This window comes from Silene latifolia, chromosome 4 (genome assembly GCF_048544455.1).
Source record: "Silene latifolia isolate original U9 population chromosome 4, ASM4854445v1, whole genome shotgun sequence".
Classification (NCBI taxonomy): Eukaryota; Viridiplantae; Streptophyta; class Magnoliopsida; order Caryophyllales; family Caryophyllaceae; genus Silene; species Silene latifolia.
In genome coordinates this window covers 15,692,437-15,719,030 of record NC_133529.1, presented here as the reverse complement: position 1 = coordinate 15,719,030, position 26,594 = coordinate 15,692,437, and the positions used below count along the sequence as shown (strand labels likewise).

General features: G+C 37.0%; 3 protein-coding genes, 1 non-coding gene and 1 pseudogene across 6 annotated transcripts; 2 read left to right on the top strand and 3 right to left on the bottom strand.

Annotated features, from left to right (window-relative positions):
- Positions 1-8,227: 8,227 nt before the first annotated feature.
- On the bottom strand, positions 8,228-9,105 carry LOC141651119 (uncharacterized). Its single transcript, XM_074458842.1, has 2 exons — positions 8,319-9,105; positions 8,228-8,238 (listed from the first exon to the last, which is right to left on the bottom strand). The coding sequence occupies exons 1-2, from the start codon at positions 9,103-9,105 to the stop codon at positions 8,228-8,230; spliced, it is 798 nt and encodes a 265-aa protein (XP_074314943.1).
- Positions 9,106-9,238: 133 nt separating this feature from the next.
- Positions 9,239-9,793, bottom strand: LOC141651118 (PHD finger protein ALFIN-LIKE 4-like). Its single transcript, XM_074458841.1, has one exon. It carries the CDS (start codon positions 9,791-9,793, stop codon positions 9,239-9,241), a length of 555 nt encoding a protein of 184 aa, XP_074314942.1.
- Positions 9,794-11,217: 1,424 nt separating this feature from the next.
- Positions 11,218-11,413, top strand: LOC141654445 (U2 spliceosomal RNA). The gene has a single exon (XR_012548004.1). It is a non-coding gene; the product is annotated as a U2 spliceosomal RNA (small nuclear RNA).
- A 717-nt stretch (positions 11,414-12,130) lies between these two features.
- Positions 12,131-12,341, top strand: LOC141653956 (U2 spliceosomal RNA; annotated as a pseudogene).
- A 1,945-nt stretch (positions 12,342-14,286) lies between these two features.
- Positions 14,287-24,406, bottom strand: LOC141653104 (putative disease resistance protein RGA3). Of its 3 annotated transcripts, none has more exons than XM_074460753.1 (3): positions 23,714-24,406; positions 15,381-18,834; positions 14,287-14,709 (listed from the first exon to the last, which is right to left on the bottom strand). In XM_074460753.1, the coding sequence occupies exons 1-2, from the start codon at positions 24,357-24,359 to the stop codon at positions 15,392-15,394; spliced, it is 4,089 nt and encodes a 1,362-aa protein (XP_074316854.1). In that variant the 5' UTR covers positions 24,360-24,406; the 3' UTR covers positions 14,287-14,709; positions 15,381-15,391. The 3 variants fall into 3 exon arrangements, with proteins under 3 accessions (XP_074316854.1, XP_074316855.1, XP_074316856.1); XM_074460754.1 differs by lacking the exon at positions 14,287-14,709 and having other exon boundaries at positions 15,729-16,129; positions 16,197-18,834; positions 23,714-24,403; XM_074460755.1 differs by lacking the exon at positions 14,287-14,709 and having other exon boundaries at positions 15,729-16,177; positions 16,252-18,834; positions 23,714-24,403.
- Positions 24,407-26,594: the final 2,188 nt, after the last annotated feature.

Below are 26,594 nucleotides of genomic sequence, written 5' to 3'. Positions count from 1 at the left end.
CCAATCTTATGATGTAAAGAGTGGCACTATGATGAGTATGAGTTCGGTGGGGAAGACATGAGTTATATGTGATTATGATAGATGGTGGAAAAAGAAAAGGGAGATTGGTATAGTTTATTGAGGCATGGCGCACATTTTGCGAGACGGGATGAGTGATATGATTGTGTGTTGAGTAATGTAAAAATAAGTGAATATAGACAAGGGATGATGTGAGTATAATGAACGCGAGAATGAAAAGATTGAAAGTAAGAATGTGGATAGTGGCAGCTTGAGATGTGTAAAGAGTTAAGGAGGGAAATGGTTAGGAGCCGTGTGGGTTATGGATTTATGTAGTGAAAGTTCGTTTAAAGGGGTTGAGAAGAGTAATATATAGTGAACTTTGTGGAGACATGTCGCGGGGTGTATTTGTAGACAGTGAGTGAGTTTAGGAGGTTTGGTTTATTAAAAGATGAAACTACTGTGTGATTTCCTTGGGTAATTAACGGTATTAAATGAATTCTGATTTCTAGAGATGTAAAAAGGGGGATGCAATTGTTTGAACATTAAACGTTGGTTCTATGGATAGATTAGTGGCAAGTATGAGTGATAGTATAATAAGAGAAGATCCATGGTAAGAAAGAGTGAGATGATGTCGGTAGAAAATAATGGAATTGAGTTTTGGAGCAACGAAGGGGTAACCAGATTTCTAAAGAGTTAGCTAGAAGGAATAAGGAGTTGAACTATTAATTGGTATTATTGAGTGTAAAGAGAAAAGAAGGATAAAAGTAAGCTGAGGAAAATGTTCACCGGAGCTATGTGATATAAAGATAAGAAATCATCGAAATATGTGATGGTATCACGAGGATGTTAGCTAAAGGTTATATAGGAGTTTCCGGGCAACATGATTGGTAATGAGTCTCGAGGAATTAAGGGAGTAAGAAGTTGGTGGAGTATTGGCACGATACGAGATATTTGGTGGAGAGTTGGATGACAATACAAATAAGATAGCATTGGGAATAATGTTGAGGTAATTTTGTGGATGGGTTTGATGTTCGTTATTTGCAATGTTAACCAAAAATGGTAGAAAAACCATGTTATTTTGATATGAGTGTAAGAGATTTGATATACGACGGGTGGCATTGTGGTGTTATCACTAATGGTTAAGAGTGATGGAATATTAGAAAGGTAACAATTCTAAAGAGGTTGATTTGGTAGGGACCTGATTGTTGTGTATGATTGTGAGAGGGTATAAGATGTGGTTAGATGAGGCGGACGCTATTAGTTGAATAGTGAAGGTATGGTTATATTTGGCAGGAAGTGATGGTTGTGCGAATGGGGAATATGTTATGAGGGGCATATGAGTTAAACTCGGGCAGCAGTAACCTTTTTCGAGTGGTAACTTACATGGTCAGGATTGACTAGTTGGTTGTGATTACGGGTCTATGATATGTGTAAATGTTTGTGTGAGGTTCTGACCTCACAAGAAGTGGTATGGTATGATAATTATAAAATTGTTTTATGAATGTTCGGTAATATATATGTTGGACACGGTAATTTAATTGAATGATATCCAAAAAGGTAATAATTTGATTGATTTGACATGGCTAGTTATAATTTTATGTGTATTGATAACACATGTGTATTCCGGGAAATGATAGAGATGATGTTCATGAGATGTTATCTGTTTTCTTGTTTATCCATATAATATGTTACGTGGTGATTTAATAAGGTGGATTTGAGTAAGTTTTTCTTGTCGAGAAGTTATATCTTTGAGTCGGTATTTATGGGAATTGTATGCAATTGTGATGTCTATCGGTGTGGTTGTGGTGCCTCGGGTGGAGATCCGGGCACGGTACATAGTCTTTGTGATGCGGGTATTTTCGCACTGCGGTGTGGGTGTTGGTGGCGGTGTTGTGATGCCGTCACCGGTTGTGGTGGAGTAGGCGGGATGATTATGATTCGAGTTTCGAAAGTACATACCAATTATACATAGATTGTTGTTTTGTTTGATGTTGCTCTCTGCGAGTTTCGGTTTGTCTTTGATAGACGGTTGTCTTGCTTATTCATGTTTTCTTTACCTGGTTAAGTTGGGAATGAGGTAGAGTATGATGTGAAATAGAGTTGTATATGTTTCGTTGTTGTCATGGGATAGTGATAATCTGTTGATGGGACACGGTTGTGAGAGGTTGTTACGGTAATTTTGATCTTGTTTTCAGATGAGACATCGGTAGACATGGTAATGGAAAATGATTCGTGGAACATGTGTTGTAATGAGCTGAAAGCGGCAGGTAGTTCATAATCTTTTGTTGAGACAGTGAGTGTAGGGTGTTGGGGAAATTAGTGTCATGTTAAGTTGTGTATGAATTTTGCGGTAATGAAAGAAAGAACTTGAGGATCTAGTGTGCGTGTACGTAACGAGTGCGGATCATGAGTTATGCTTCTGGGAGATAAGTGCCTTACATAGAGAGGTATGTTGTTTGGCAGTAATAATGAAGAGTGGGTATCGTGATTTGCTACGAGTTTATGGTATAGGTTAGGTGCGCTGCCGAATGAGTTGAGGAATGGGAAATGTTTATGTATGAGAGCCTTGGATATAAGAATGGTGAGTGTTTGGGTTATAGACGGTTATCTTAGACATGTGGTGGTACAGAGGGTAATGATATATAGATATGGTTTGGTATTAGCGAGTTACGAGGACGTAACATTTGTCTTAAGAGGAGTAGGATGCGATAAAACAGATTTTGATGGTTGTACATATGGTAATATATTCGGAAGTTGAGTCTTGATATAGAATAAAAGATCGATTCGTGTTGTGGGTGATTTTATTAAAGGTCATGACCGTGCTTGTAGTAGCGTGATGTTTAGGAGTGTGAGAATATTTCGCTAGTATTGACAGTTGGATGATGAGGTTACGAGTGTGAGTAAACTTCGAGGACGAAGTTCCATTTAAGGGTGGTAGAATGTAACATCCCGTTTGATGTCTATGAGTGTCTTGGTATTGGATTTGATAGTTGATGATATTATGGAGCTAGCAGCATTAGAGGATGGTAGTTGGTTATGTATGGAGTTGGTGTCGTGAGAGATATGTATGTGGTAGATACGGTATAGTGAGTCATGTTGTGGAAGTAAACATAGTTGGTGGAGTGGGTGTTAAGAGTTCATGTTCTATGTTCGGTCGAGTTCTTGAGGCCTTAGCTAAGTTGTTGTGTCTTGGTCGAGTCTGTATGGTTGTTTTTATGTATGGGTTGAACTTCGGGGACGAAGTTCCTTTTAAGGAGGGAAGACTGTAATACTTCGTATTTATAAGTCTTGGAGTACTCTATCGAGTAGCCCTTACTCTGTCGAGTAAGGGTAAGTTGCGAATAAAATAGTTTCGACGACTGTTGGGTACTCGATCGAGTAGGTGGGGTACTCGATCGAGTAAGGGGGTACTCGATCGAGTACCTTGGGTACTCGATCGAGTGTCCGGTTTTACGGGGAGTTTTCTCGGGTTTTGTTAATTATGCGATTAAGGTATTTAAACATATTCGTCATTGTTTTAATTCACTTTTACAAAACCTAAAACCCTGTTTAAGAGAGAAAGCAGCCACTTCGTCTTCCTAATCGCATTCTTAGCAATTCCCGGAGTTCAGACGGTCGGTTCTTGTCGTTTTTCGTGTCGTTGGATTCCTTGCGTCGAGGGTAAGCTTTTAATATAGTTTTTATAATGTTTTGTTAAGATTGGTTAAACCCTAATTTAGGAATTGGGGGTTTTGGTGTGTAGTTTGTGATGTGTAGTCTTTATGTGCTGTATGATAGGAGGAGAATTCGTAGAGGAGCCGTTTTGATACAAATTTGTAGATACCGTCTGCGTGTTGTGCTTTCCAGGTAGGATTTCCTACTCAGTATTAGTCCCATAATGGGATATTGGTGATGTGCTGTAGTTAGTTGTTTGATATGATGATTGTGGTTGTGATTGAGATTGTGTTTGTTGATGGTTCTCGAGATGCGTTCTCGGCTGAGTGGGGTCACTTGCGGGAGTGATCTCACGCCCTAGTTTCGCCCTTCGTGGAACCCGCCACGGAAGGGGATGTGCACATTAATGGGACAGGGTTATCGCTCGTACGATGAGCGGGGCTTAGGTGGGAACGGCTGCGGTCCCCCACTGGCAGGGCTGGTCCAGTGGACAGTCAGTATTGAGACGACGGGAGTTGGTGGTGTGTGTGTGTGTGTGTGACAGTTCAGCTGTCTGTTTATCTTATTGTTGATATATGTATTGAATTGTGTGATTAGTACTGACCCCGTTTAAATGTTTTAAAAACTGTGGTGATCCATTCGGGGGTGGTGAGCAGTTATTGAGCGGGTGTGATATGACGCGTATGGGATAGCTGGGATGAGTCATCACGTGGCAGTTAGAAGTCTTCCGCTGTGTCAGACGAAGTCTAGTAGCTTTGATAGTTTTAGCTGTAGACCGTATGAGAACCTTGTAATTCCTTTTATTAGTTTTGGTTTGAACATGTAATCACTTAATCTATAATTACTTTAAATGTACGTTTCTTTATTGTCTTATGATATTCAGTACCTCGGGCAACCGAGATGGTAGTATCCTTATACCTGAGTGGTCCTGGTAAGGCACTTGGAGTATGGGGGTGTTACACAACATCTCATGTTAAGAACGTATAAGGGAAAGGCTTGATTTTATTAATGAGCCAAAGGTGGCTTATATAGTTACAAGGCATAATGTAAATGCAATCATAATAATATCGCTAAAATATCGCAACCGAATATATAATATCCTCTTAGTATAATATCTTCCTAATACCCCCCCTCAAGCTGGAGCATGGAGATCGATAATGCCCAGCTTGCGGAGAAGAACGTGAAACTGAGGAGAGCCCAAGGCCTTGGTGTAAATGTCTGCCAGTTGCATATGAGTGGAGACATGTTCTGCTTTGATCAAACCGTCAACAATAGCGTCACGTATGAAGTGACAGTCGATTTCGATATGCTTCGTTCTTTCGTGAAAGACGGGGTTATGGGCAAGTCCCAAGGCCGACTGGCTGTCTGTGAAAACCTTCATAGGAAGAGGGATATGGACATCCAAACTTACCAATAACCCTTTGAGCCACTTCAATTCACATAATAATGCTGCCATAGAACGATACTCGGCTTCCGCGGAGGATAAAGAAACCGTATTTTGCTGCTTCGTCTTCCAAGATACGGGAGAGCGGCCAAGAAATACATGCCAACCGGTGACCGAGCGCCGTTTTATAGGATCCGCGGCGTAATCAGAATCACACCATCCTGTAATGTCTAAGGTACTGTCCGAGCGCAAGAATATACCCTGTCCCGGACTTCCTTTCAAATATCGCACAACCCGGAGAGCTGCCGCGAGATGTGCTTGCCGAGGCTGGTGGAGAAAACGAGAGAGAATATGAACGGCGTAAGACAAATCAGGCCGTGTGACAGATAGGTAAACAAGTCGACCCACCAATCTACGATAGGACTCAATATCATCAAGAAGCGGACCATCATCAAGACTAAGATTATGATGCTGTTCAAGAGGTGTGAGGGCGGGTTTTGCTCCAAGCAAGCCAGTTTCAGAAATAATATCAAGAGCGTATTTACGCTGACTGAGATAAATACCGTCATTGTGACGAGACACCTCTATGCCAAGGAAATATTTAAGAGGACCGAGATCCTTCATATGAAAGCATTTTCCCAAATACGTCTTGAATTGAGCAACAACGGAAGAGTCATTACAAAAGAATGACAAGATCGTCAACATAAATGAGTATAAATAAACGAACCTGTCCTTGCGAGTAAGAGAATAAGGAATAATCAGAGTATGACTGACGGAAGCCATATGCCTTGAGAGCAGTTGTTAGCTTAGCAAACCAGCAGCGCGGAGCCTGTTTCAGTCCATATAATGATTTCTTCAAACGGCAAACTTTGCCGGTCTTGCCTTGACTAAAACCAGGGGGAAGTCGCATATAGACTTCCTCATTTAGATCACCATGTAAGAACGCATTGTGAACATCCATTTGATGAAGCTCCCATTTTTGAATAGCCGCAACAGCTAAAAAGGTACGGACTGTGACCATCTTGACAACAGGCGCGAAAGTTTCAGAGTAGTCAATACCCTCTACCTGATGATTGCCAAAAACAACAAGGCGGGCTTTCAATCGCTCAATGGTACCGTCGGAGTTATATTTGATTTTGTAAACCCAACGGCATCCAAGAGCTTTTTTACCAGAAGGAAGATCCGTCAATTCCCAAGTCCCATTGTGCTCAAGAGCATCAATTTCATTTTTCATAGCTGTACACCAATTAGCATCACGAATAGCCTCCTTAAAAGACGGAGGCTCAACACCGCTAGTAATAGCAGCAATAAAAGCACGATGTTTAGGTGAAAAAGAATGACAATTGACATAGTGAGCTAAGGAGTACGAGTTACCTGAAGAGGACGCGGATTGGAGAGAGCTGGATGGACTTTGTGTGGTGGCTAAGACATAATCGCGCAAATTGGAATTTGGTATTTTTGGGCGTTTTCCCGACCAAGAGCATCAGTATCATGGGTCGCAGAAACCGTCCCCGAAATCCCATCAGAGACCGAGACATCGGCAGAAGAAGACCCGCTGGGCTCGACAATCTCAGGAGTAGGCCCAGTATCCGGCCCAGTTTCCGGCCCGTTAGTGCTAGGACCCGGATCATCAGACGCAGCACGATCGGACCAAGCGGTGTCATTGGTATTGAAAAAATCGAACACCTCCTCGGTTCCATTAAACGGAATGTCAGGGATGGGAGTAGAAGTGTCAGGCTGTGAAACCACCTCGGTAGTATAGGGAAAAATAGACTCGTGAAAGGCCACATCACGTGAAACAAAATAGGACCCCGTATCAATGTCGTATAATTTCCAACCCTTTTTATTGTGAGGGTATCCTACAAAAATGCATTTACGACTCCTCTTGGCAAATTTATCCCCTTTTGTATTCGATTGTGTGCAAAATCGAGACACCCAAAACCCGCAAATTTTTATAGGACGGTGGAGTTCCGTATAGGCATTCATACGGAGTTTTGTTATTGAGAAAAGCGGAGGGTGTTCGGTTAATTAAGTAAGTGGCAGTGAGAATGCATTCCCCCCAAAAAGACTTAGGTAATTGAGATTGAAAAAATAATGATCGAGCTACTTCTAAAAGGTGACGGTGTTTTCGTTCGACTCGCCCATTTTGTTGGGGCGTGCCAACACAAGAGGTTTGAAAGATTATACCAGCTTTGAAAAAATAACCGGCCATATTATTAAATTCCGTACCATTATCACTGCGGACCATTTTTAATTGTTTGGAAAATTGGGTCTCGATCATGGAAATGAAACTCATAAACATGTCAGAAACTTCCGTCTTATCAACCAACAGATAAAACCAAGTGGCGCGGGAGAAATCATCAACCAAGGTCAGAGAATACTTGCACCACATGAGGAAGGAATACGGTAAGGTCCCCATAAATCACAGTGAACCAAATCAAATAACCCAGAAGCACGTTTATTGTTCAAATAAAAACTACTACGATGCTGTTTTGCAAAGTGACATGCCTCACAAACATGTTCTTTATTAGAAATAAAATTACGAGCAAAGGGAATAGCCTTGACCACTTTTGCAGACGGATGTCCTAAGCGTTGATGCCACAAATCCAAAGAGCCATCAGCTTTTACATTGTTCACCAAAGTCTCAGCACCCACACAAATCCAGTAAAGTCCATCCCGCAGCTCACCAACTCCAATCGTCCTCTTCAAAGAACGGTCCTGAATAAGACAATGTTGTTTAGCAAATTCAAAAGAGTAGTCATGTTCCAAAGTAAGCTGTGAGACGGAAATTAAATTGCAAGTCAACGAGGGGACGTATAAAACGTGATGTAGAGTCAAAGAATCGTTAATAAAAACGGAGCCCATGATGGATGACACGACTCGTTGGCCATTCGGCAAACCAACAAGTCGGTCACGAATCATACGCTGAGAGGTAAGGTACGATAAATTGCCACAAACATGGTTAGACGCGCCTGTGTCTATTATCCAACTGCACATACCACTGAGACGATCGGAAGAAGTAAGGGAATGAGCAGAGACTCCAACCGTCACATTGTTAGCATGAACCATGGAATCATGACCAACAGCAGCTGAGAACCCGCGGCCGAACCAGGCGAGAGCACTCCGGATCTTCGTGCGGCCCGTGCATCGTTGTATTCGGCAATGGTACGCGGTCTGTCCCCCCACCACTCAGGAAAGCGCTGACTTTTGAAGAAACAACCAGCAACATCATGACCCCGCAGTTCACAGTGAGAGCAAATAAGTTTCTGATGCCGCTCACCCCGCTCCTTCTCTCGCTGAACACGCCAATCAACAGAGGGGCGAGAGGCAGGAACAACGAATGCAGCAACATCAGTGACATCCGCGGGCATGATTTCTACCCGTAGGCGCTCCTCTTGCAATACGACATGGTAAGCACGACTGAGACTCGGTAGCGGGTCAAGTTGAAGTTGTTGGGAACGGATATTACCATAGAGAGTGTTATCTAATCCCATAAAAAATTGATGAAGACGCTCATTATCTAAGCGTTGAGCGGCGTCCTTACCAATATCGCACTTGCAGGCTCCACATTTGCACGCAAATATCGGTTCATGAATAAGCAAAGCATCCCATAGAGATTGTAATTTTCCAAAATAAGTGGTAACATCCATACCTTTGGTTTGTATGCAATTTTTGAGTTGAGTTTTGAGACTGTGAATCAAGGCGCCATCAACGACAGAGAAGCGATCCTTCAATTCGGACCATAGTGCAGCTGCGTCCTCGCCATATGGTATAACAGGTAAAAGTGACGAATCAATCATATTCCGAATCCATTGTACAAGTGTACAGTGGACGACCTCCCAGTGGTCGAGAGTCACAGGGTCGGTTGGTTTCTTAAGGGTACCATCGACAAAGCCGAATTTGCGTCGCGATTTGAGCGACATCCGCATTGATTTTTGCCAATCTTGATAATTGTATCGAGTCAACATAACATTAGAGATTTTTGCACTAGGAATGTCGTGAGATCCTAGGAAATAGGGACTGGAAGGGTCGATTTTTGTGGTTGAGGAAGCATCATCGCCAGTCATGGCGAAAAAATTGAGGATTTTCGTGGTTTAATGGTGTTTTAGGGTTAGGGTTTTGTTTTTGTGTGAGATCCCTGATACCATGTTAAGAACGTATAAGGGAAAGGCTTGATTTTATTAATGAGCCAAAGGTGGCTTATATAGTTACAGGGCATAATGTAAATGCAATCATAATAATATCGCTAAAATATCGCAACCGAATATATAATATCCTCTTAGTATAATATCTTCCTAATATCTCATCCGGCAAAGAACCGTACTTGGCCTTGGCTCTTTTCTTGGTCGTCCCACCCATGATCAGCTCAGATATTGAAGGCATATCAGAGATTTTCTTAAAAAGACGATTCCTATCGGCCTGAACAAACTTACATTTAGCAGAAAAATAAGATGCAAGGGCATGCAACCATGCATCACTATACAAAGCCACCATAGATAACCATTCCTCCTTTGACGTGGCGTCCCTAACTAGGTTAATGCTTGATCGAGGCTCTGGGAGCTCTGATGATGGTGGTGATGGTGGCGACGGGTTGACTTCCCATTGTTGATTAGGAAGGCCATAGAGAGATAAACTTGGGTGGCTAGGATCACATAATTTGTAGAATAATTCTACATCTTTAGTAAGAGCTTTGATTGTTCCCGCCCTTCTACCCTTGAAATCCGTAAGAACTTCTTCTACATTTCGAGGATTCATTAGGCGATATTTATGTAACCAAAGAATATAATAATAATGATTGATTTTGTTTGGTTTATATGTAAGAAAACAACAAGTGATTGTTATGAAATATGAAGGTTCTTGTTAATTAACGGTTGACAAATGCAAGATCTTGAAGAGTAGTGGCAGCTAAGTAATGCATATGCCTATTAATTGGCCCTTTAGATGTCAAGAGATGGAGATTAATTCGTAATATTATATTGACCATTCTTAGTAATAGTATACTCTTTCTAATTCACAAGGGATAATTATTCAAAGCTCATTATTACTTTATCCGTCTCAATTAATAGTAACGCTTACATTATTTTATAAGACAAAAATGAAGTATACGTAAACTAATACTCCGATCTATGACGGGGGAGGACGGGAGGTACATATATAATATAATAGCAAAAAAATGTCATCTATGTATGACGAACGTTCATTCGTCAACAAACAAAAATGAGTGGTGTTGCATGCTAAACTCCATCAGCAGCTCGGTTACGATTTACTACCATATCAGCACCGTAAAACTGATAAACAGGTGAGTCAGGTTGGCTGGGTTCGGTTCGGGTTAATTTCGGGTTTTTAAGAGTTTTGGCCGGCCCGGTTCCGGTTGTTTTGGGTTCGGGTCATTTTCGGCTGAGCTGTTATCAAGTTATTTATGAACAATCAATTTGCAACAATAGACGACATTTGGGTCAGGTTAATTCGAGATCGAGTCAAACTCGGAGATTATGTTTAGGTGTCGGGTCGGGTTATTCAGGCGGGCCAATCAAATCAGATTAGTTTTGTCAGGTCTAAGCAACAGGTTGAATTCCATTCATTTTATCCTTTTTGGTTGAGGTTTCGTATAATAATATGATCCATGTCTTGCCTTTGCTTGAATAGAAAAAATTACTCAGGAGATTGAGAGGAAAGTTGTTCTATATCGGGGAAATAAGAGACTTGTGATATGTTTATAAGAGATTGCACCCACCACTTACTAACAAGGGCTTGTGTTTTTGGGTTAATGAGGACAAATAATAGGCCCAAAAATGCACATCCCATCTTATTGGCGGGCCGGGTTGTTATAATAATGAAATGACTCCACAATACCGCATGGATTGACATAAAAAATCTAAATAAATATTGGATTGACATAAAAAAATCTAAATAAATATTTGGAACAATATTCACACAATATTCATGTGTGGAAAAGATGCACATCCCATCTTATTGGCGGGTCAAATTGTTATAATAAATAATGAATTGACTCCAACATACCGCATGGATTGACATAAAAAAATCTAAGGAACAATATTCATGTGTGAAAAATACACTCTGTATCTTCAAATAAGAGGAAAACAATCCCACACCGCTCAGAGAGAAAAAGAGAAGAGCATGATACAATATAAAAACGGAGACAGGCCTATAATCAACTCATACCTTTCTCGGCCTTTTGGCTAAGATCAAGTGTAGTATCTGTTCTTATCAGTTTAATATCTGATATGTGGGCCATTGGTTCACACGATATTAAATTTATTTTTTAAGAGGGGTGGTCCATCAAGGTAGCTTGCTGCCTGGGCCTTCACGCGTCGCCCATGCGTTGCACTATTGCACGGGAGTGGCGCACCTCTCCAATTCCAGTTTAATTTCTGCAATTCTTGGTCACATTATGGATTTCTGATTGAAGTGAAAACAAGGCTCACAGTAGGAGTCTGAGTTTTTGAATAAATCAAGAAACTTTAAGCTCCAAGTTCTGAAGTTGAGTTTGGATTATCATGATGTGATGTGATGTGATGAAACCCTCTAAGCTCTCAAGCAGCGTTGGTCGAATAGTGTCAAACTTGGTGATGATCGTGAAACTGTAAATTGTAAGATTTCAAGCAGCTGGAGGAGGTGACGTGCTCTCAAGAAGTAGTCGTCGGATAATTTGCCAGCCGAGTCGAGTTTGGATGATCATGAAACCGTTTGCTCTAAGCTCTCAAGTAGTGGAAGGAGGCGACTCATAGGCAGTAGCCTGGTGAAGGGAACCCACCGCAGTCAAGTAAATTTCCCTCGATAGTTGCCAAGTTATTTTAATTCGTGGCCATGAGTCGAGCCATCAAACGAATTATGGTGGACTTCTTGTATCAGTTATGATAAACATGGCGAACATTTTTAACCATGCTCAGAAAGACTTTCTCCACCATATAAAGTTCAAAAATCACAGGTTGAAAGACTTTATCAATGCAACCGCATGATGTAAATACAGCAACATTAGTAATACTATCCATGTTATATCCCACATCTAAGAAATATGGTTATTGAACTGGAGAAAGACTATATAAACGAAAGCTGGTCATAGAACAACTCATACCTTTCTCGGCCTTTTGGCTAAGATCAAGTGTAGTATCTGTTCTTATCAGTTTAATATCTGATATGTGGACCATTGGTTCACACGATATTAAATTTATTTTTTAAGAGGGGAGGTCCATCAAGGTAGCTTGTTGCCTGGGCCTTCACGCGTTGGGCCTTCACGCGTCGCCCATGCGTTGCACTATTGCACGGGCCTGGCACACCTCTCCAGCTCTAGTTAAGGTTCTCTAGTGTATTCGTATATGTACTACCTCCATTCAATTCCACTCTACCTATTTCATTTTTGAATACTATTCACGAGTGCGTATTCAATATATTCATGTGAGATCTTGTTTGATTCGCCTTTACGAGTACATTAAAAATATCTAACTTTTATAATTTTTGCAAATACGTAGCTAACGATATTTAGCGCGTAAAACATGCGTTGGCAAACGTGAAAAAAGAAAGTGGTAGAGTGGAGTTGAATGGAGGAAGTATTTCTCATGGCATAAATTATCAATCAAGTAAACCTACCAACTGTTGTAATGCTTAATCGAGCTATCCTGTCGAGATGATGATCAAATGTGTCTAAGTGTTCAATATTTGTCGGGTTTGGAGTTTTGATGAATGTGAACCGAGTTTGGATGATCATAAACAAACTTTAAGCTTTTGAGTCGAGTTTAGATAATCATGAAGCTCCCAAACAGTCGTCATTAAACTAATTATGATGGACAGTGATTTGGAGTATAAAATCGTCTCAACTATGCATAGCAATCATTTTTAACCATGCTCACAAAGACTCACTCTTAACTCACGATCATAAACCCTAATTATACAAATCACTCTTTTCCCAAAATGGTTTAAATCTGAAACCTATAACTTATTCACTTATTACTATCGATAGAGAGACGAGATACATATGTATATTACTCTGTATGATCGTAATTCGTATCTAAGTTTAGACAGTTAGGCAAATACATTGTCCTTTAGTATTTGATCTTTGTAGTATCTTCTTGTTATAGGAATTATTTTGTCGTTGTCCTTTAGTATTCTTCTATAAGACCGTCTTATAACATAGGACGATCCCAGGAAGAATAAGTAGCTCAGATAAATTGCAGTCCTCGTTCATGTCATCTAGATCTCTGCCACCACCACTCCGCTGTGTTTGCGATTCACTGACTCTCCATTCCACGAACCAAACGCATAGCAGAAAGAACGCCGATCAAGTCACCAACATACCGATTGTGGATCATCTTAATAACTTTTTGATAACTATTGTCTCAACTTGAATAATCAATGGTTTGGATTGAAAACTTTGTTCTTTGATTTAAGCATATGGGTTTTAAAATTTTAAAATACTCAACCTATGATTTATGATATATTTACACCAAATTTTTTACTTATCTAGCTCATAAATTTATTTTAACAATCAAGATTTTTAACTTCAAGACTAACAATTTTAATATTGAATTTTTAATATATTATGGCTAGTACCTTCTAGTATAAGTTTTGTAAAGTAAGATTTTAGTTTAGGCCACCCATAAATCCACGGGGTAGATGTACGAGGACACGGAAATTGTGCACGTCATGCCTATACTAGTTGTCTTTTGGTTCCCAATTACAGAAACTTGCAGTACACCTGAAAGGCTACTCCGGGTATAAAAGCCACATTCCCCGTCTAGTAATCTAGTTACTCCGTGAATTTGTGCCTACCCTTTAGTTTAATGACTACTAGTTCTAGTTGACGAGTTCATGTTCTAAGATTTTGGTTGTGTCTTTAATTTCATAAAGTGTGAATTCTATGTTCCATGATCGATTGTTTTACAACTTAGTGAATTGAGTTAAAAACATACAAATTTGCTATGAAAACAATGACGTCAATGAGTGAGGCAGTTCATAAGGTCTTGATGGCGAGGGTAGCGAATCTAATCTGAAATTAAACAGCGAGGATGGACTGACTTAGTTTTTTGTGAGAGAAGAATAACACATAAATAAATACATAAAACAAGAGCAATTCATATACACACACACAAAAAAAAAAAAAAATTAGTACATAGAGAAGAATTATAGCCTTTGAAGTTCGAATCCTACGGAGAACTATCCAGCTATGAGGGCACGCATACCTTCTTTTTCAAATAACATATCTTCTCCCCAAATTCTCTCCTCAATCAGAATAAACAAAACAAACATCATACAGAGTATCATATTACCAAATTTATAAACACATTTTCACGAAATACAAATCAATCCTTAATATTTTCCTTTTTGTCTTTTTTTTCGATGTATTTGAAAGAGAGATACAATATTCAATAAACAAACATCACATATTATACCTTTCACGTCGCCCAAAAGGTATCACTAATAAAATCATCTCGCAAACCACACTACAAGACTTCCGAACACAAAAGAGCACACCTTGAATAATTTCATTCTGCCAACGCCTTAATTCATCTTTTCTTCGGTCTTTCCTCTTTCAACGAGAAAACAAATCAACCAGTACGCAAACCTTCATCAAGTTGCCCAACGAATAACAAGACTCCAATATAAGTCCCAGCAGAAGCCAAGAGAAAAACCTTCATCAAGTTTCATGTATAAGTCTGCATTCAGTAAAGGATCGAGACAAATTAGAACGGGCCGGGCAAGAAATAATATTCACCGATGCAATTCTAGACAATTCATCTGGATCATCGCGAAAACATTATGTGTGCATCTTCATTTTCAACACAGGGTAAGTCAAAATACAACTTACCTACCTAGTTATTATGACACGATGATATTAACTGAGAGAAAAAAAAAACATCCAAGAAAAATCTTTTGGTCATTGCATATTCGGACTTGGAATTTGTGATTTTAATATAACCTTACTGACGAGCTTTTCTTTGCGTTAATTTTGCAAGTTAAACGGCAAACATTTTAACAATAATTATGGGAACTTAATGAGAAACTTTTTCTCAAGTCTTGTGCATCTTCCATTTAATAATCGTAATCCCAAGTTTTTATATGCCCAAAATAAAAGGCGAATGTGTAAAACGGTTTTAAATCACTCTTAATATAAAAACAAGGGATAATTGACCTTATTAATTAACCCTCTTAAAATAACTTCTACACAAGAAAAGATGATCAGATAAGGAAGAATGAAATTTAACACTCACAGCCCCCACAGGTCACATCCAGCAATCTATAACCTTCCTTTAAAAATTAAAATAAAGAAGAATGAAATTTAAATCAGAATAAAAGAACAACAAAAATTCCACGATGATATACTTACCTAGTTACGATTCACTCCATGTTTTGAATTTCCTTATGATCCATATAAATAGAGGGGATATGCGAGATCTTGGTCCAATCAGAGCCAACATCTTTGACACAACTTTCAGCTAGGATTGGACACCACCAAATATGCAGTTCCCTTAATCGGGTCATCTGTAAGAAAACCTCCTTTGATGGTATATCTTTCAATTTCTTGCATTTTCCCAACCTTAATTCCTCGAGAGATGAAAGACGACCCACCAATTCTGGAAGTTCTTCCAAGTCATCAAACTCCCATATCCACAAAGATTTAATCTGAGTGATTAGTTGAAGTTGTTCAGGTAGAGACTTCATATTTGGGCTTCCATTCAAAAATAATTCACGGAGAGATTGATTTTGTTGAATGGGAGACACATCAGCGAAGTATAATTCTTGTTCCTCTTCGTCACTGAACCTGCCGGTTCTCAATTTCGTTAGGTTAGGAAGATGTTCAACCGCCTTCAACATGGAAATCATCAACTCTATGGAATTTCCACGTTTACGTAGCAATCTTAGACCCTTCAACTTGCTGAAATCTGGCGTTGGGCCCTTTATAGATGGACAGTCCTCTATTCCGAGCGTCGCCAAAGACACGCATTTTTCCAAGCTGGTAGGGATATTACTTAGTGCTTCACATTCACAAATACGGAGGCCGCTTAGGGAAGCGAGTCCGTTGAAAAGATCATTTGGAAGAGAAGTAAGAGCAGGACAATTAGTCACACTCATTATCTTGAGAGATGCAGCGAACTGCAGCTCCCTAGGTAAAGACACAAGCTTCTCACAATACCATAATAGCAGTTCCTCAAGCTTCATGTTCACAGTTGGCGACGCTATTGAAAAGGATCGGATACCAAGATTCTTTATCTCTACTTTCTTGAGGGATTGGGCATTCAGTGTAGGCAATGTTTCCAGCTCAGGACAATCTCTAACTTGAAGAATCTCAAGACGAGGAAAAACATTTGTTGCATCTGCTGAGGGTGACAGGACACATGTCTTTAACGCTCTGCAATTAGCAATCTGAAGCTCTATCAGAGATGGAAATGATACATGATTGACACTGCGATTGTTGAAATCTGGTGTTCGACCCTCTATCGTGAACGTTGCTAAAGAAGCGCGTTTTTCACATCTACTAATAAAGAGGTTGCTCAGGGAAGTAAAGGCAGGGCAACCTTTCACAATCATTGTCTTGAGAGGTGCATCGAACTGCAGCTCCCTGGGTATAGACACAAGCTTCTTACAGTTATCTATCTCCAGTGTTTCAAGCTTCAAGTTCACTTCAGGTGACAACATGGACGAGGAATTTTGTGTCGTAATCTCCAACGATTGGATGCCAACATTTGAAAGTTGTAGTGTTTTAAGGGATTGGAAATAATCCAAGGCGGGAAATATTTCTAGCTCAGGACAATTTGTAAGTTTAATAACATCAAGAAGAGGAAATATAGTTGTTTCTTCTCCTGCGGAGGGCAAGACCCATGTCTTCAGTGAATAGAAAGTGGATATCTCAAGCTCTGTCAGAGATGGAAATGACTCACGCTTAACCTTATTATTGCTCTCGTTCAGAGGAACACCATAGAAATCGTTTTCTATGCTTTCCACCTTGAGTCCACTTAAATACAGATATTTCAGACAAGGTAGATGTCCTAGTTTAGGAAGCATCTCGCATCTACTGCAATTCACTAGCTTCAAATATGTGAGATTTTTAAGCAGCGAGGGGGAACTTCCACCCTCGGACACAACTGCCATCCTCACCATCCAGGAAGGAAACTTCAGACCAAAGAAGTTTTGAAGTTCCAGAGATGTTATGTTTGGGTGAGGTTGAAGGCCATCCAGAACATCTTCATCATAGCTCCCACCACTAATTCCAACTCTGTAATTCCAATCTAGGGTTATATTTGAAACCTTAGCTTTTCTAGCAAGGTCAGCTTTCCTTGCATTCTCCTTTGTTTTCACATGTTCTAGACCAGAGATATGGATCTCGCCCATAAGCTTATGCAGACCCCCAAGTTCGTCAATAGACCATCCATCTTCATCATCACGCAAAGCAAGACGAGGTAAGGTGTGGAGGTTACTTAACTCTAGTAAACCCCTTGGTGCGAGCATAAGAGTAGTTGTTGGGACGTGAATTAAGTTAGTCAACCTATATAATATTGCTGGGAGGACCCTCATATGAGAACAGTTAAGAAGTCTGAGTGTTTGTAGAAGGTAAAGTTTCCCGATTGAATCTGGCAATGTTTCGATTGGATTACCTGAAAGACTGAGATATCTGAGATGTTTAAGCAAACCAATGGACGGAGGCAATTCTTTTATCTCACATCGGTCGACTGTAAGTGTACGCAGGTACTTTGCATGGGCCATCACATTGTGTGGCAGTCCATTAGAAATTGTTCTCAGCTTCCTTAGTGTCTTTGTTATAGGAATGTTGGATAGAGCTTCAACATCTTTCTTATCAATAACTAAATGGCGACAACTGTCAATTTTTTGACGATCTTCTGGTTTCCATAACAACAAGTCTTTCCCACAAACATCCACCGCAAGATCGTAAACTAAATCGTGCATCTTATATCGCAGTGCTCCCCACTCCCTTACTTCATCTAGCAATGAATAATTCAGCAAAACCTTTAGATACTTCTCGCCAATTTCCTCCATTGTCAAGTTTATTATTTCAGATCCATGAAGGAAACCCTGAGCCAACCAGATAGCCACCAACCCATCTTTTCTCATCAAGCTGCCTTTACGACAAAAAGCAGGACAGTAAGCAAAACATTGCTTTATAGCAGGAGATGGTAAATGGTCGAAGGTCAACCTTAGTGATGGGAGGATCTGGTTTTCATCATTTTGTGGCAAATCCCATATCTCACTTTTTTCTATTAATTCCCATTCATGTGGAAGCTCCATCGATTGAAGTATACCTCCGATTGCTTTTATAGCTAAAGGGGCACCGTCACACTTCTTAACAATCCTTTTCCCAATTTCTTCTAAAATTATAAAATTTGGAGAAATCCCACCCAGTGACACTCTCTTCTTTAAAAGAGCCCAACCTTGCTCTTCTGAGAGTTTTTTTAAACAGTGTGTTACAGCTTGGGATCCCGTTGTGACTTCTTTGAGACGAGTGGTGATTAAAATCAGACATCCTGGAAGTCCCCCGATCCTCTGCAATGCATTTTTAAGGGAACTCCATAACTCTTGGTCTTTGCACCATACATCATCAAGGACAAGCAAATACTTTTTATTCTTCAAATTTTCTTGAAGTTCATTTATCATTGCTGCTATGTTGGACATATTTCCTTTATTTGATGGAACATATTCAAGCATCTCTTTCAGGATTCTCGGGATGCTGAAATTATCGGACACACTTATCCAAAGTTTTTTCTCAAAATGAGCTTCAATGTCCTCGCTGTCATATAGGCATCTTGCAAAGGTTGTCTTGCCAAGACCTATTAGCGCGTATAGGATCAAACCAAATAGTTGGTCAAAGTGTTAAACAAAGTACCAAAATATACACTAACTCTCAAAAATTATCTTCAACTTTTCATATTTGTATTTTGATAAATTTTGTCGACTACACAATGCGATATTACTAACTCTCAAAAATTTAAGTCACAAACAAAGTATTACGGATGTGATCATGTGAGGTTGATTACACAATGAGATAAACAATGGTGTCAATTTGCTTCACAAATAACTTATGAGTCGTGAATGATATTTAAGGCAATTCATTAGATAGAAGAATCATTTAAACACCATTTCTTAAAGGAAAGTAAATTGAACTCTGAGACAACTTTAAAAAATTATACTTCCTTGGTTCCATGTGGTTTTATACGTTTTCAAAATACGTGAGCGAAATTTTGAAAAATGTATGCTGTTAACGATATAATATAATGGTTTTGTCGAAGCTTTCGATTTTGTTTTATTTAGTATCAAAGTCTCAATATATAGTACAACGTGAATCTCATATTTTCAGGAATACGATCATAATAATATTCTACCCTTAAGTATCAATATTACCGTAATATTTCGAATATTACTTCCTACTACCATATGAAATGAATTAAGAAAGAACTAGTGTAGATCCCCGTGTTACAGCACGCTATTTTTTTGTTTTGTTTTACAAAGAGACATTCTCATTAAATTAATTGCATAACTCATTAAATTAATTGCATAAATTAACTGTACATTTAATGTTATAATGTACTAATATAATCTTAGTAAGAGGTAGAAAATGAGAGTTTATTACCATCAAAAGATGCTTTAAGTTAAGTTATTTTTGTCTTAAACCATTTTTACTTTACTATAAAAATTAACTCTATAATGCTATATCATTGCATGAAACTAATTTATGACATTAAATTACAATTAAGTGATGTAAAAATGTAAAATCTAATTAAAAAGCGTATAAACTATATAACAAAAACATGTAAATAAAGTATAGCACGCACTTAAAAAGACAATTTACGAATAATTAGACTAATATTTTTTTTTAATTAAAAAAATACATAAAAATGGTTACGTCCTTTAAAATATACACCATATTTAGAGTGTAACTGATGAGGATAATATAAGAAACAAATTTCCGTAGTTTTAGGGTGTAAGTGATGTCAATAATTATGTTAAAGATTGCATAAGAAACAGGTTTGCGTAATTTTAGAGTGAAACTGATGAAGAATAATATCTATGGAAATAGAAATGATTGCATAATAAATTATGGATTTTAATGAAAAAGTTATAAATATGAATTTTAATTAAAAAAATTAGAGTTTAATTATAAGAATATATTAATTGAAAAGATAATAATGTAATGAAATTTTTTTTCCTTGTTACCTTATTTAGATAGATGCCTTTTGGAGGGAAAACTAAGAGAATTTTTATTCTCTTAAGAGTAGGGGAGATTTGGACTCGTCGAATATTCAGAGAGCAGATTTAATAGAAACAGAAGCATAGAGGTAGAATGCCCAGTATAACAACAATAGGTCTTGGTGTAGACGGGTGGGGCGAACAGACGGGTAAAAACCTCTAATAAAATGGGTAGGGGGGACAAGGTGGGGCACCCCCATGTACTTTCCACTTTATGGCAAATGGATATTTTGTGAGGGGAAATGGTATCCGTCTATACGTATAGACGGATAATGTCCGTCTATAATGAGAATTTGTGGTATAACAAAGGCAGGAATACGCTATCCAACTTGAGCGATGCAACGTCGTCAGAAAGTGTCATTACTGCCGATCAACAATTTCTGGATATATTTGTTTTTTTTTTTTTTTTTTTGTATTTTTGAGGAAAGTTGGCTCTAATAACCAAATGATACAATCTAAATTAAGAACGGAAACAAAAAGGATAGAACTACATTTGTTCAATTACGAGAATGATAGGCTAACCCAATAATAGAATTGTAGTGAATGAATCACCTAGATTCTATTATACAAATGAAATCTCACAAGTTCATTCATAAAATTCATTGAATGAATATTACAAGGTAGCTAATGCCCTTATATAAATACTGATGACTTGGGAAATAAGAAACAAAAGGGATAAATAACTAAGCTACCCTTAGTCTCATTTTGATGCGTATGAGGTTAGTACTCGAAGCAAAGCATGAACTTCACATCCCATAATTTTTTTTTGAAAAATTATATAATTAGATTCGTGGCAGATAAATGCTAACATTAGAATATAGTATCATATTATTTTCACATATTGTCCCACATTAAAAGATTATCATGAGGTGAGGTATTACATGATTATAAATAGGAGTCATATTTGAAACTTAGGGGTATCAACCCAAAATCTTTTGAATCGCTTAAATATTATCTTAGAGAGTTCTTATAAGAGTTTGTATTAACGGCAAACCTTAGTTACAACAATACCATGCAAATATTAATCACGTAGATATTTATAAAAGTGATTATATATTACTATATTAATGATATTATAATGTTTATTTTAAGACAATCGATAGTATAATAACTTTATTTAAGACAAAATCATAATTAAAAAAATAAAATGGGTGCTAAATATACATAAATTGGTTATTAATGTGTCATATATAATGATAATCTCTGCACTAAAATAGAAAATTTATGAATTATAATACAATCAAGTGTTGCATAAAAAGATCTTGAATCCACAAACAAATCAATAATGAGCTTTTTTACTTTGATAAATAGTAGAATTAAATCTTTTTAACTTTCAAATATAGGTAATTATTATGCCTCATTACATTTGAGTAACTAAAACACATCATAATTTTTAATCATTAATCAAAATCGCACCAGAATTTTTTTTGCATTTGTTTATACATTTTATTGCTCCCTCAATTACATCTTAAAAGTCGTGTTAGGAAAAAAATGTAATTTAAATCATATCATTTGTACATATTTTAATTATGACAAAATGGAAAAAACGTACGAATATAAATAGATAGTATAGTATTTTCTCATTATTGAATCGGGTTGGATATCGAAATAGGTGCAAAAAAGATGATGTACTTTTTCGTGTGTTATTTGTCCCACATTGAAAAATAATGTAGGTATGGTAAATATACTACATATAAATAGTTGAATTGTTCCACCTCAGAAAATTATCATAAGGTGGGGGTGATTCTAAAAATTAATTTAGGAAAATATCATAAATAATATTTTTTGATGTAAAAAATAAAGTGGAGAATCTTTTAATTATTATAATATTTATTTCCTATACTATATTCAAGTGATGTTTCTAATTTTTATATAAAAACTTTTACAGTTCATTTGGCAAAAAAATATCGTTAAGAAAATTATGAAAATAACATAATTTGATTTGTGGTAAAAATGCTATCATAATTCATAAGCGTATAGATTTCATATAATTTGTACATATATAAAATTGTATGCTTCTTAGTATGTTATATGTCCCACATTGAAAAATAATGTAGGATTATATACAAATAATAGAATTGTTCCACATCGAAAGATTAACATAAGATGTGGTGGTCTTATGATTATAAATATGAGACATCCTTGAAACTTAGGTATCAACCCAATATCTTTTGCGTCTCTTAAATAAGATGTTTTGACTTTTGATTGTAGCTAAATAAATGATTAGACATAAGATGTAAATCTTAAGACCTTATAACCATTTTTTTTGTTACTAAGTTAATTACCCCGTTGCAACGCACGGGCATCCAAACTAGTAATTACTATAGTCATCAAGTTTAGTTTTAAAAATAATAATAGTAAAATATTGTTTTTCCATTCCCTATATATTAAAAGATTAACACATCTCTAAATTTTCCCGCTTATATTTCCCGCCCAAGTGAATTATACTAGATAATATTTATTTCCTATTTAATTTGTATTCACTATCTATATTTACTAATAAAATCTCCTTTATTTACTACTAAGAGAATAATATTTCTCTTATTTTTCTCCAAATGCATCTATCTAATTCAAGAAACAAGTAAAATATTCCTTCTTCAAACTATTATCTTTTTTATTAAACTATTTAGTATAGATTAAAATTATGAACTCTCTTTTTTTATTAAACTATTAACTTTACTAATTGTTATAATTTTTTCATCAAAATAAATTAAATTTGATGTTAAACTATAAACTACACGTAAATTCTTCATTTTTTATTTTAGAGAATAACTCGACGCATACCTACCATTAAGTTTGTGATAATAGAAAATTCATTAAAACAATTGGAGAATTATTTAAATTAAAAAATCATTAATTTCATGGTAAAAAAATATATTTATTTCATAAAAATACACATTTCATAACGTTACTCGGTTCACTTTAATTAGTTTTTCATTATAAATAACACCTTAAAAAATAAATACTCTATATATACCGCGCGCTGCGGGATCTATGCTAGTCATACTTATAATCAGTACAATTTTATTTATGTAACAAATAAGAATATTCTATTAATATGTCTAATCAAATAGAAACATATTATCTCTTTTAAATGGACTAGAATTATATACTTCCTCCTATTCACTCATTTCCTCCCTCCTTCCGTTTTCATGATAGTCGGATTTTCTTCCCTCTTTCTTTTTTTTGGAAGGTTTTGTGTGGTCTAAATTTAATTGTATGTGGGGTAGAATTTTTTTTTTTTTTTTTTCTTTATGACAAGGGGGTAGAGTATTTTGTATTGTACAAAATCATTTTCTTATTTCTTGTGCAAAATAAAGGGAAAGAAATGAGTGAATAGAATGAAGTATATATTACTCGTTATATGAAATTAAACAATATGGCCTAATTTTGGTTACGACATAATGAAACCCAATTATAGAATACAAATAATAGAAGTCTGAAGTCATATTGTAAGTTTACCTCCTATTCCGCGGATGGCAACCGTAGAAATGAGAGCTTCCTCATTACTTGGGCGGCACATTATTTCAAGCAATTTCTGCATCTCATCCTCCCTTCCCACAAATTCATTAGCATTAGCAGCTGCATGTTGTCGAGCTTCACTCAATCTCTCGCTACCTTCATCATTGTTTGAAGACATCCCTGCGATCCCATCTTTTGTGATTTCCACTTGTTTGAGACCCATGTTTTGGGCATTCTTATCTAGTTCATCAAACATGGCTAAGGCATCCCTAACCCTGCGAGACATCCTAATCCGAAATACAATGGGATTGTTGTTACCACTGAATAAGCCTCGGAATTGCTTTTTCTGCTCGCGTTCCCTTCGGATGATTTCATAGTCGTAATCATCAATGATATCATCTGCAACATAAGCCGCATCCTTTACTTTTAAAACCCAATCGTTGACTTGACTTCTTTTGTCAGCATGCTTTGCGCTCTCTACGTCCTTGAGAAACAGTTGGAGGTTCGAGAATTTGGTCTTAAGCTTTTGAAGATCATCCTTGAGACCCCACGCCATCTTCATCTCTTCGATGGTTCGACCCATTAAAAGCCGACCCGTGGCCTTTGCGGCATCACTCGCCAAGCTGATCGCCGCCGCTTCAGCCATCGCAATCTTTACGATTATTTATTTATTTATTTATAAAGTTGTTGTAATACACAGCCTCTTTTCATTTTTGAGTGAGTAAAGAGAACTGATGGATTATTGGGAAATATAGTTGGAAATCTTGGAATATAATAATGGATTTTTGCCGTTGAGGCACGTGAGCAGACATAAAATTTGTACGATCAACACGCTAACACGTGAGTAGATAGTAAGTTGTCGGATTCACATCAAATTACTATATTGACTACTGTCTAGATATTCCCATTGAATTTGGAATAAGACACAAATTTTGGAGATCTCGACAACCTTTGTAAAAATCGCCAAATTTCAAATGTACAAGTTGCGCTCGGTTTTTAAGAAACTAACTCGAAGTCACGAACGTTTGGAAAAGATCAAATACCCTTTCTATTCCCATCAATAATAACGAGCCCAATTTCTCTCCATTTCCTAAAAAAAAAATGGAGAGACAAGTTCCTATGAAGGGTCCGGATCGTATTTTAGTAACATCTAACGGTTATAAATTTACGCATAAAAATAAAGGAGAAATAAGAATGAAGGAGTAATTATTATTTAAATAGATTGTGAGAGGAAATGGAGAGAAAGGAAATGGAGATGATCCATTTCCAATAATAACATGTAAAAATACACAAATTTTTATTTGTGACGGTCGATATCCGTAACAAACTTGTGACGGGTCAAATAAAATTAAAATATTAGGATAAAGACAAGTCATTTGTGATTTTCTATGCATTTTACTTTTTTTTTTTTTTTCAATACTATAAAGGTTCATATTTTACCATTTATTTTTATGTTTTTGCTTAAGGGTGGTTAGAACACGATACTATGCGCTCATATTCTTTTGTTAGGTTTGAAACAGGTGAGATATCAAACAATGATAACAATTGACACAAGGTTTTTTTGTCAAACACAACCTTTAAAAAACTTTTTTTTCGAAACACCACCTTTAAAAAAAAAGTTTGTAAAACACAACCTTTAATAATTTTTTTTTTGTAAAACACGACATTTTGGCCAGAGTTTAACCACTTGCAATAGGGTGACTTTAAGTCGATATTTGAGGTAGCAAACGAGTTCCATTTGAGGTGTTCTTAGACTCTTTGGAAAGGTGGAAGTACAAGCTTTCCAATGGTTACCAATACGGCGGTGATAGGTGGGTTTATGTGGGGTCTATTAGTATGTAAAGTAAGGTTGGTCAAGGAGTGAATTGGAGAGAGAAACAAATCAGAAAAACACCAATTCACTCCTTGACCAACCTTACTTTACACACTAATAAATCCCGCATAAGGCCACCTATCACCGCCGTATTGATAATGCCGGGAAAGCTTGTACTCCCACCTTTCCAACGAGTCTAAAAACACCTCAAACCGACCCCGTTTGCTATCTCAAACATCGACTCAAAGTCACCCCATTGAAAGTGTTCAAACTCTAGCCAAAATGTCGTGTTTAACAAAAAAAATATTATTAAAGGTTGTGTTTCACAAACTTTTTTTTTAAAGGTCGTGTTTGGAAAAAAAAGTTTTTTAAAGGTTGTGTTTGACAAAAAACCTTTGACACAATGAAGGGAGTATAATCTCAAATCAAAATTATTATCCGCGCGTTGATTTATTAGGTTTTGTTCTAATATAGAGTTTCACTATTTTCTATTAACATTATTTCTTATAATTATAGTAAGATAAAAAAATTAACATTAACATTAACAATAGTGCTACAACACTTTGAACCAGAGTGAGAAAAATATATTACTCATTTACTCCCACTATACACTTATGTCCACCCCATTTTATGAAAATACTCCTCACATATTAGAGAAATGAGGTGAACACTTATGTGCGGAGGGGGTACAACATTTAATTGTACCATAATGTAAGCAAAAAAAAAAAAAAACTCCATTATAAGTAGCAGCAAGAAAGCACACCAAACACATCAACTCCAAAAAAACCTGCTCCAACCAAGAGAAAAACCTACATCAAGGTTTACGTATAAGTCTGCATTCAGTGAAGTAGCAAAACAAATTAAGAATGGGACGGGAAAGAAATAATGTTCACCCATGCAATTCTAGACAATTCATTTTGGATCATTCGAAAACATTATGTGTGCATCCAGTGGCGGATGCAGGATTTGACTAAAGGGGGGCACACCCAAAAAAAAAAAATATTGCGGACAACTTTTATACATTAAAATTTTTTCATCGTCAATACATAATAATATAATCGTAAAGAA

Coding starts and splice junctions, on each gene's coding strand:
- LOC141651119 (XM_074458842.1), bottom strand. CDS start 9,105: ATGACTGGCGATGATGCTTCCTCAACCACAAAAATCGACCCTTCCAGT.
- LOC141651118 (XM_074458841.1), bottom strand. CDS start 9,793: ATGAATCCTCGAAATGTAGAAGAAGTTCTTACGGATTTCAAGGGTAGA.
- LOC141653104 (XM_074460753.1), bottom strand. CDS start 24,359: ATGGCTGAAGCGGCGGCGATCAGCTTGGCGAGTGATGCCGCAAAGGCC. Junction 18,835..23,713: donor TGCCATCCGCGGAATAGGAG/GTAAACTTACAA, acceptor ACGCGCTAATAG/GTCTTGGCAAGACAACCTTT.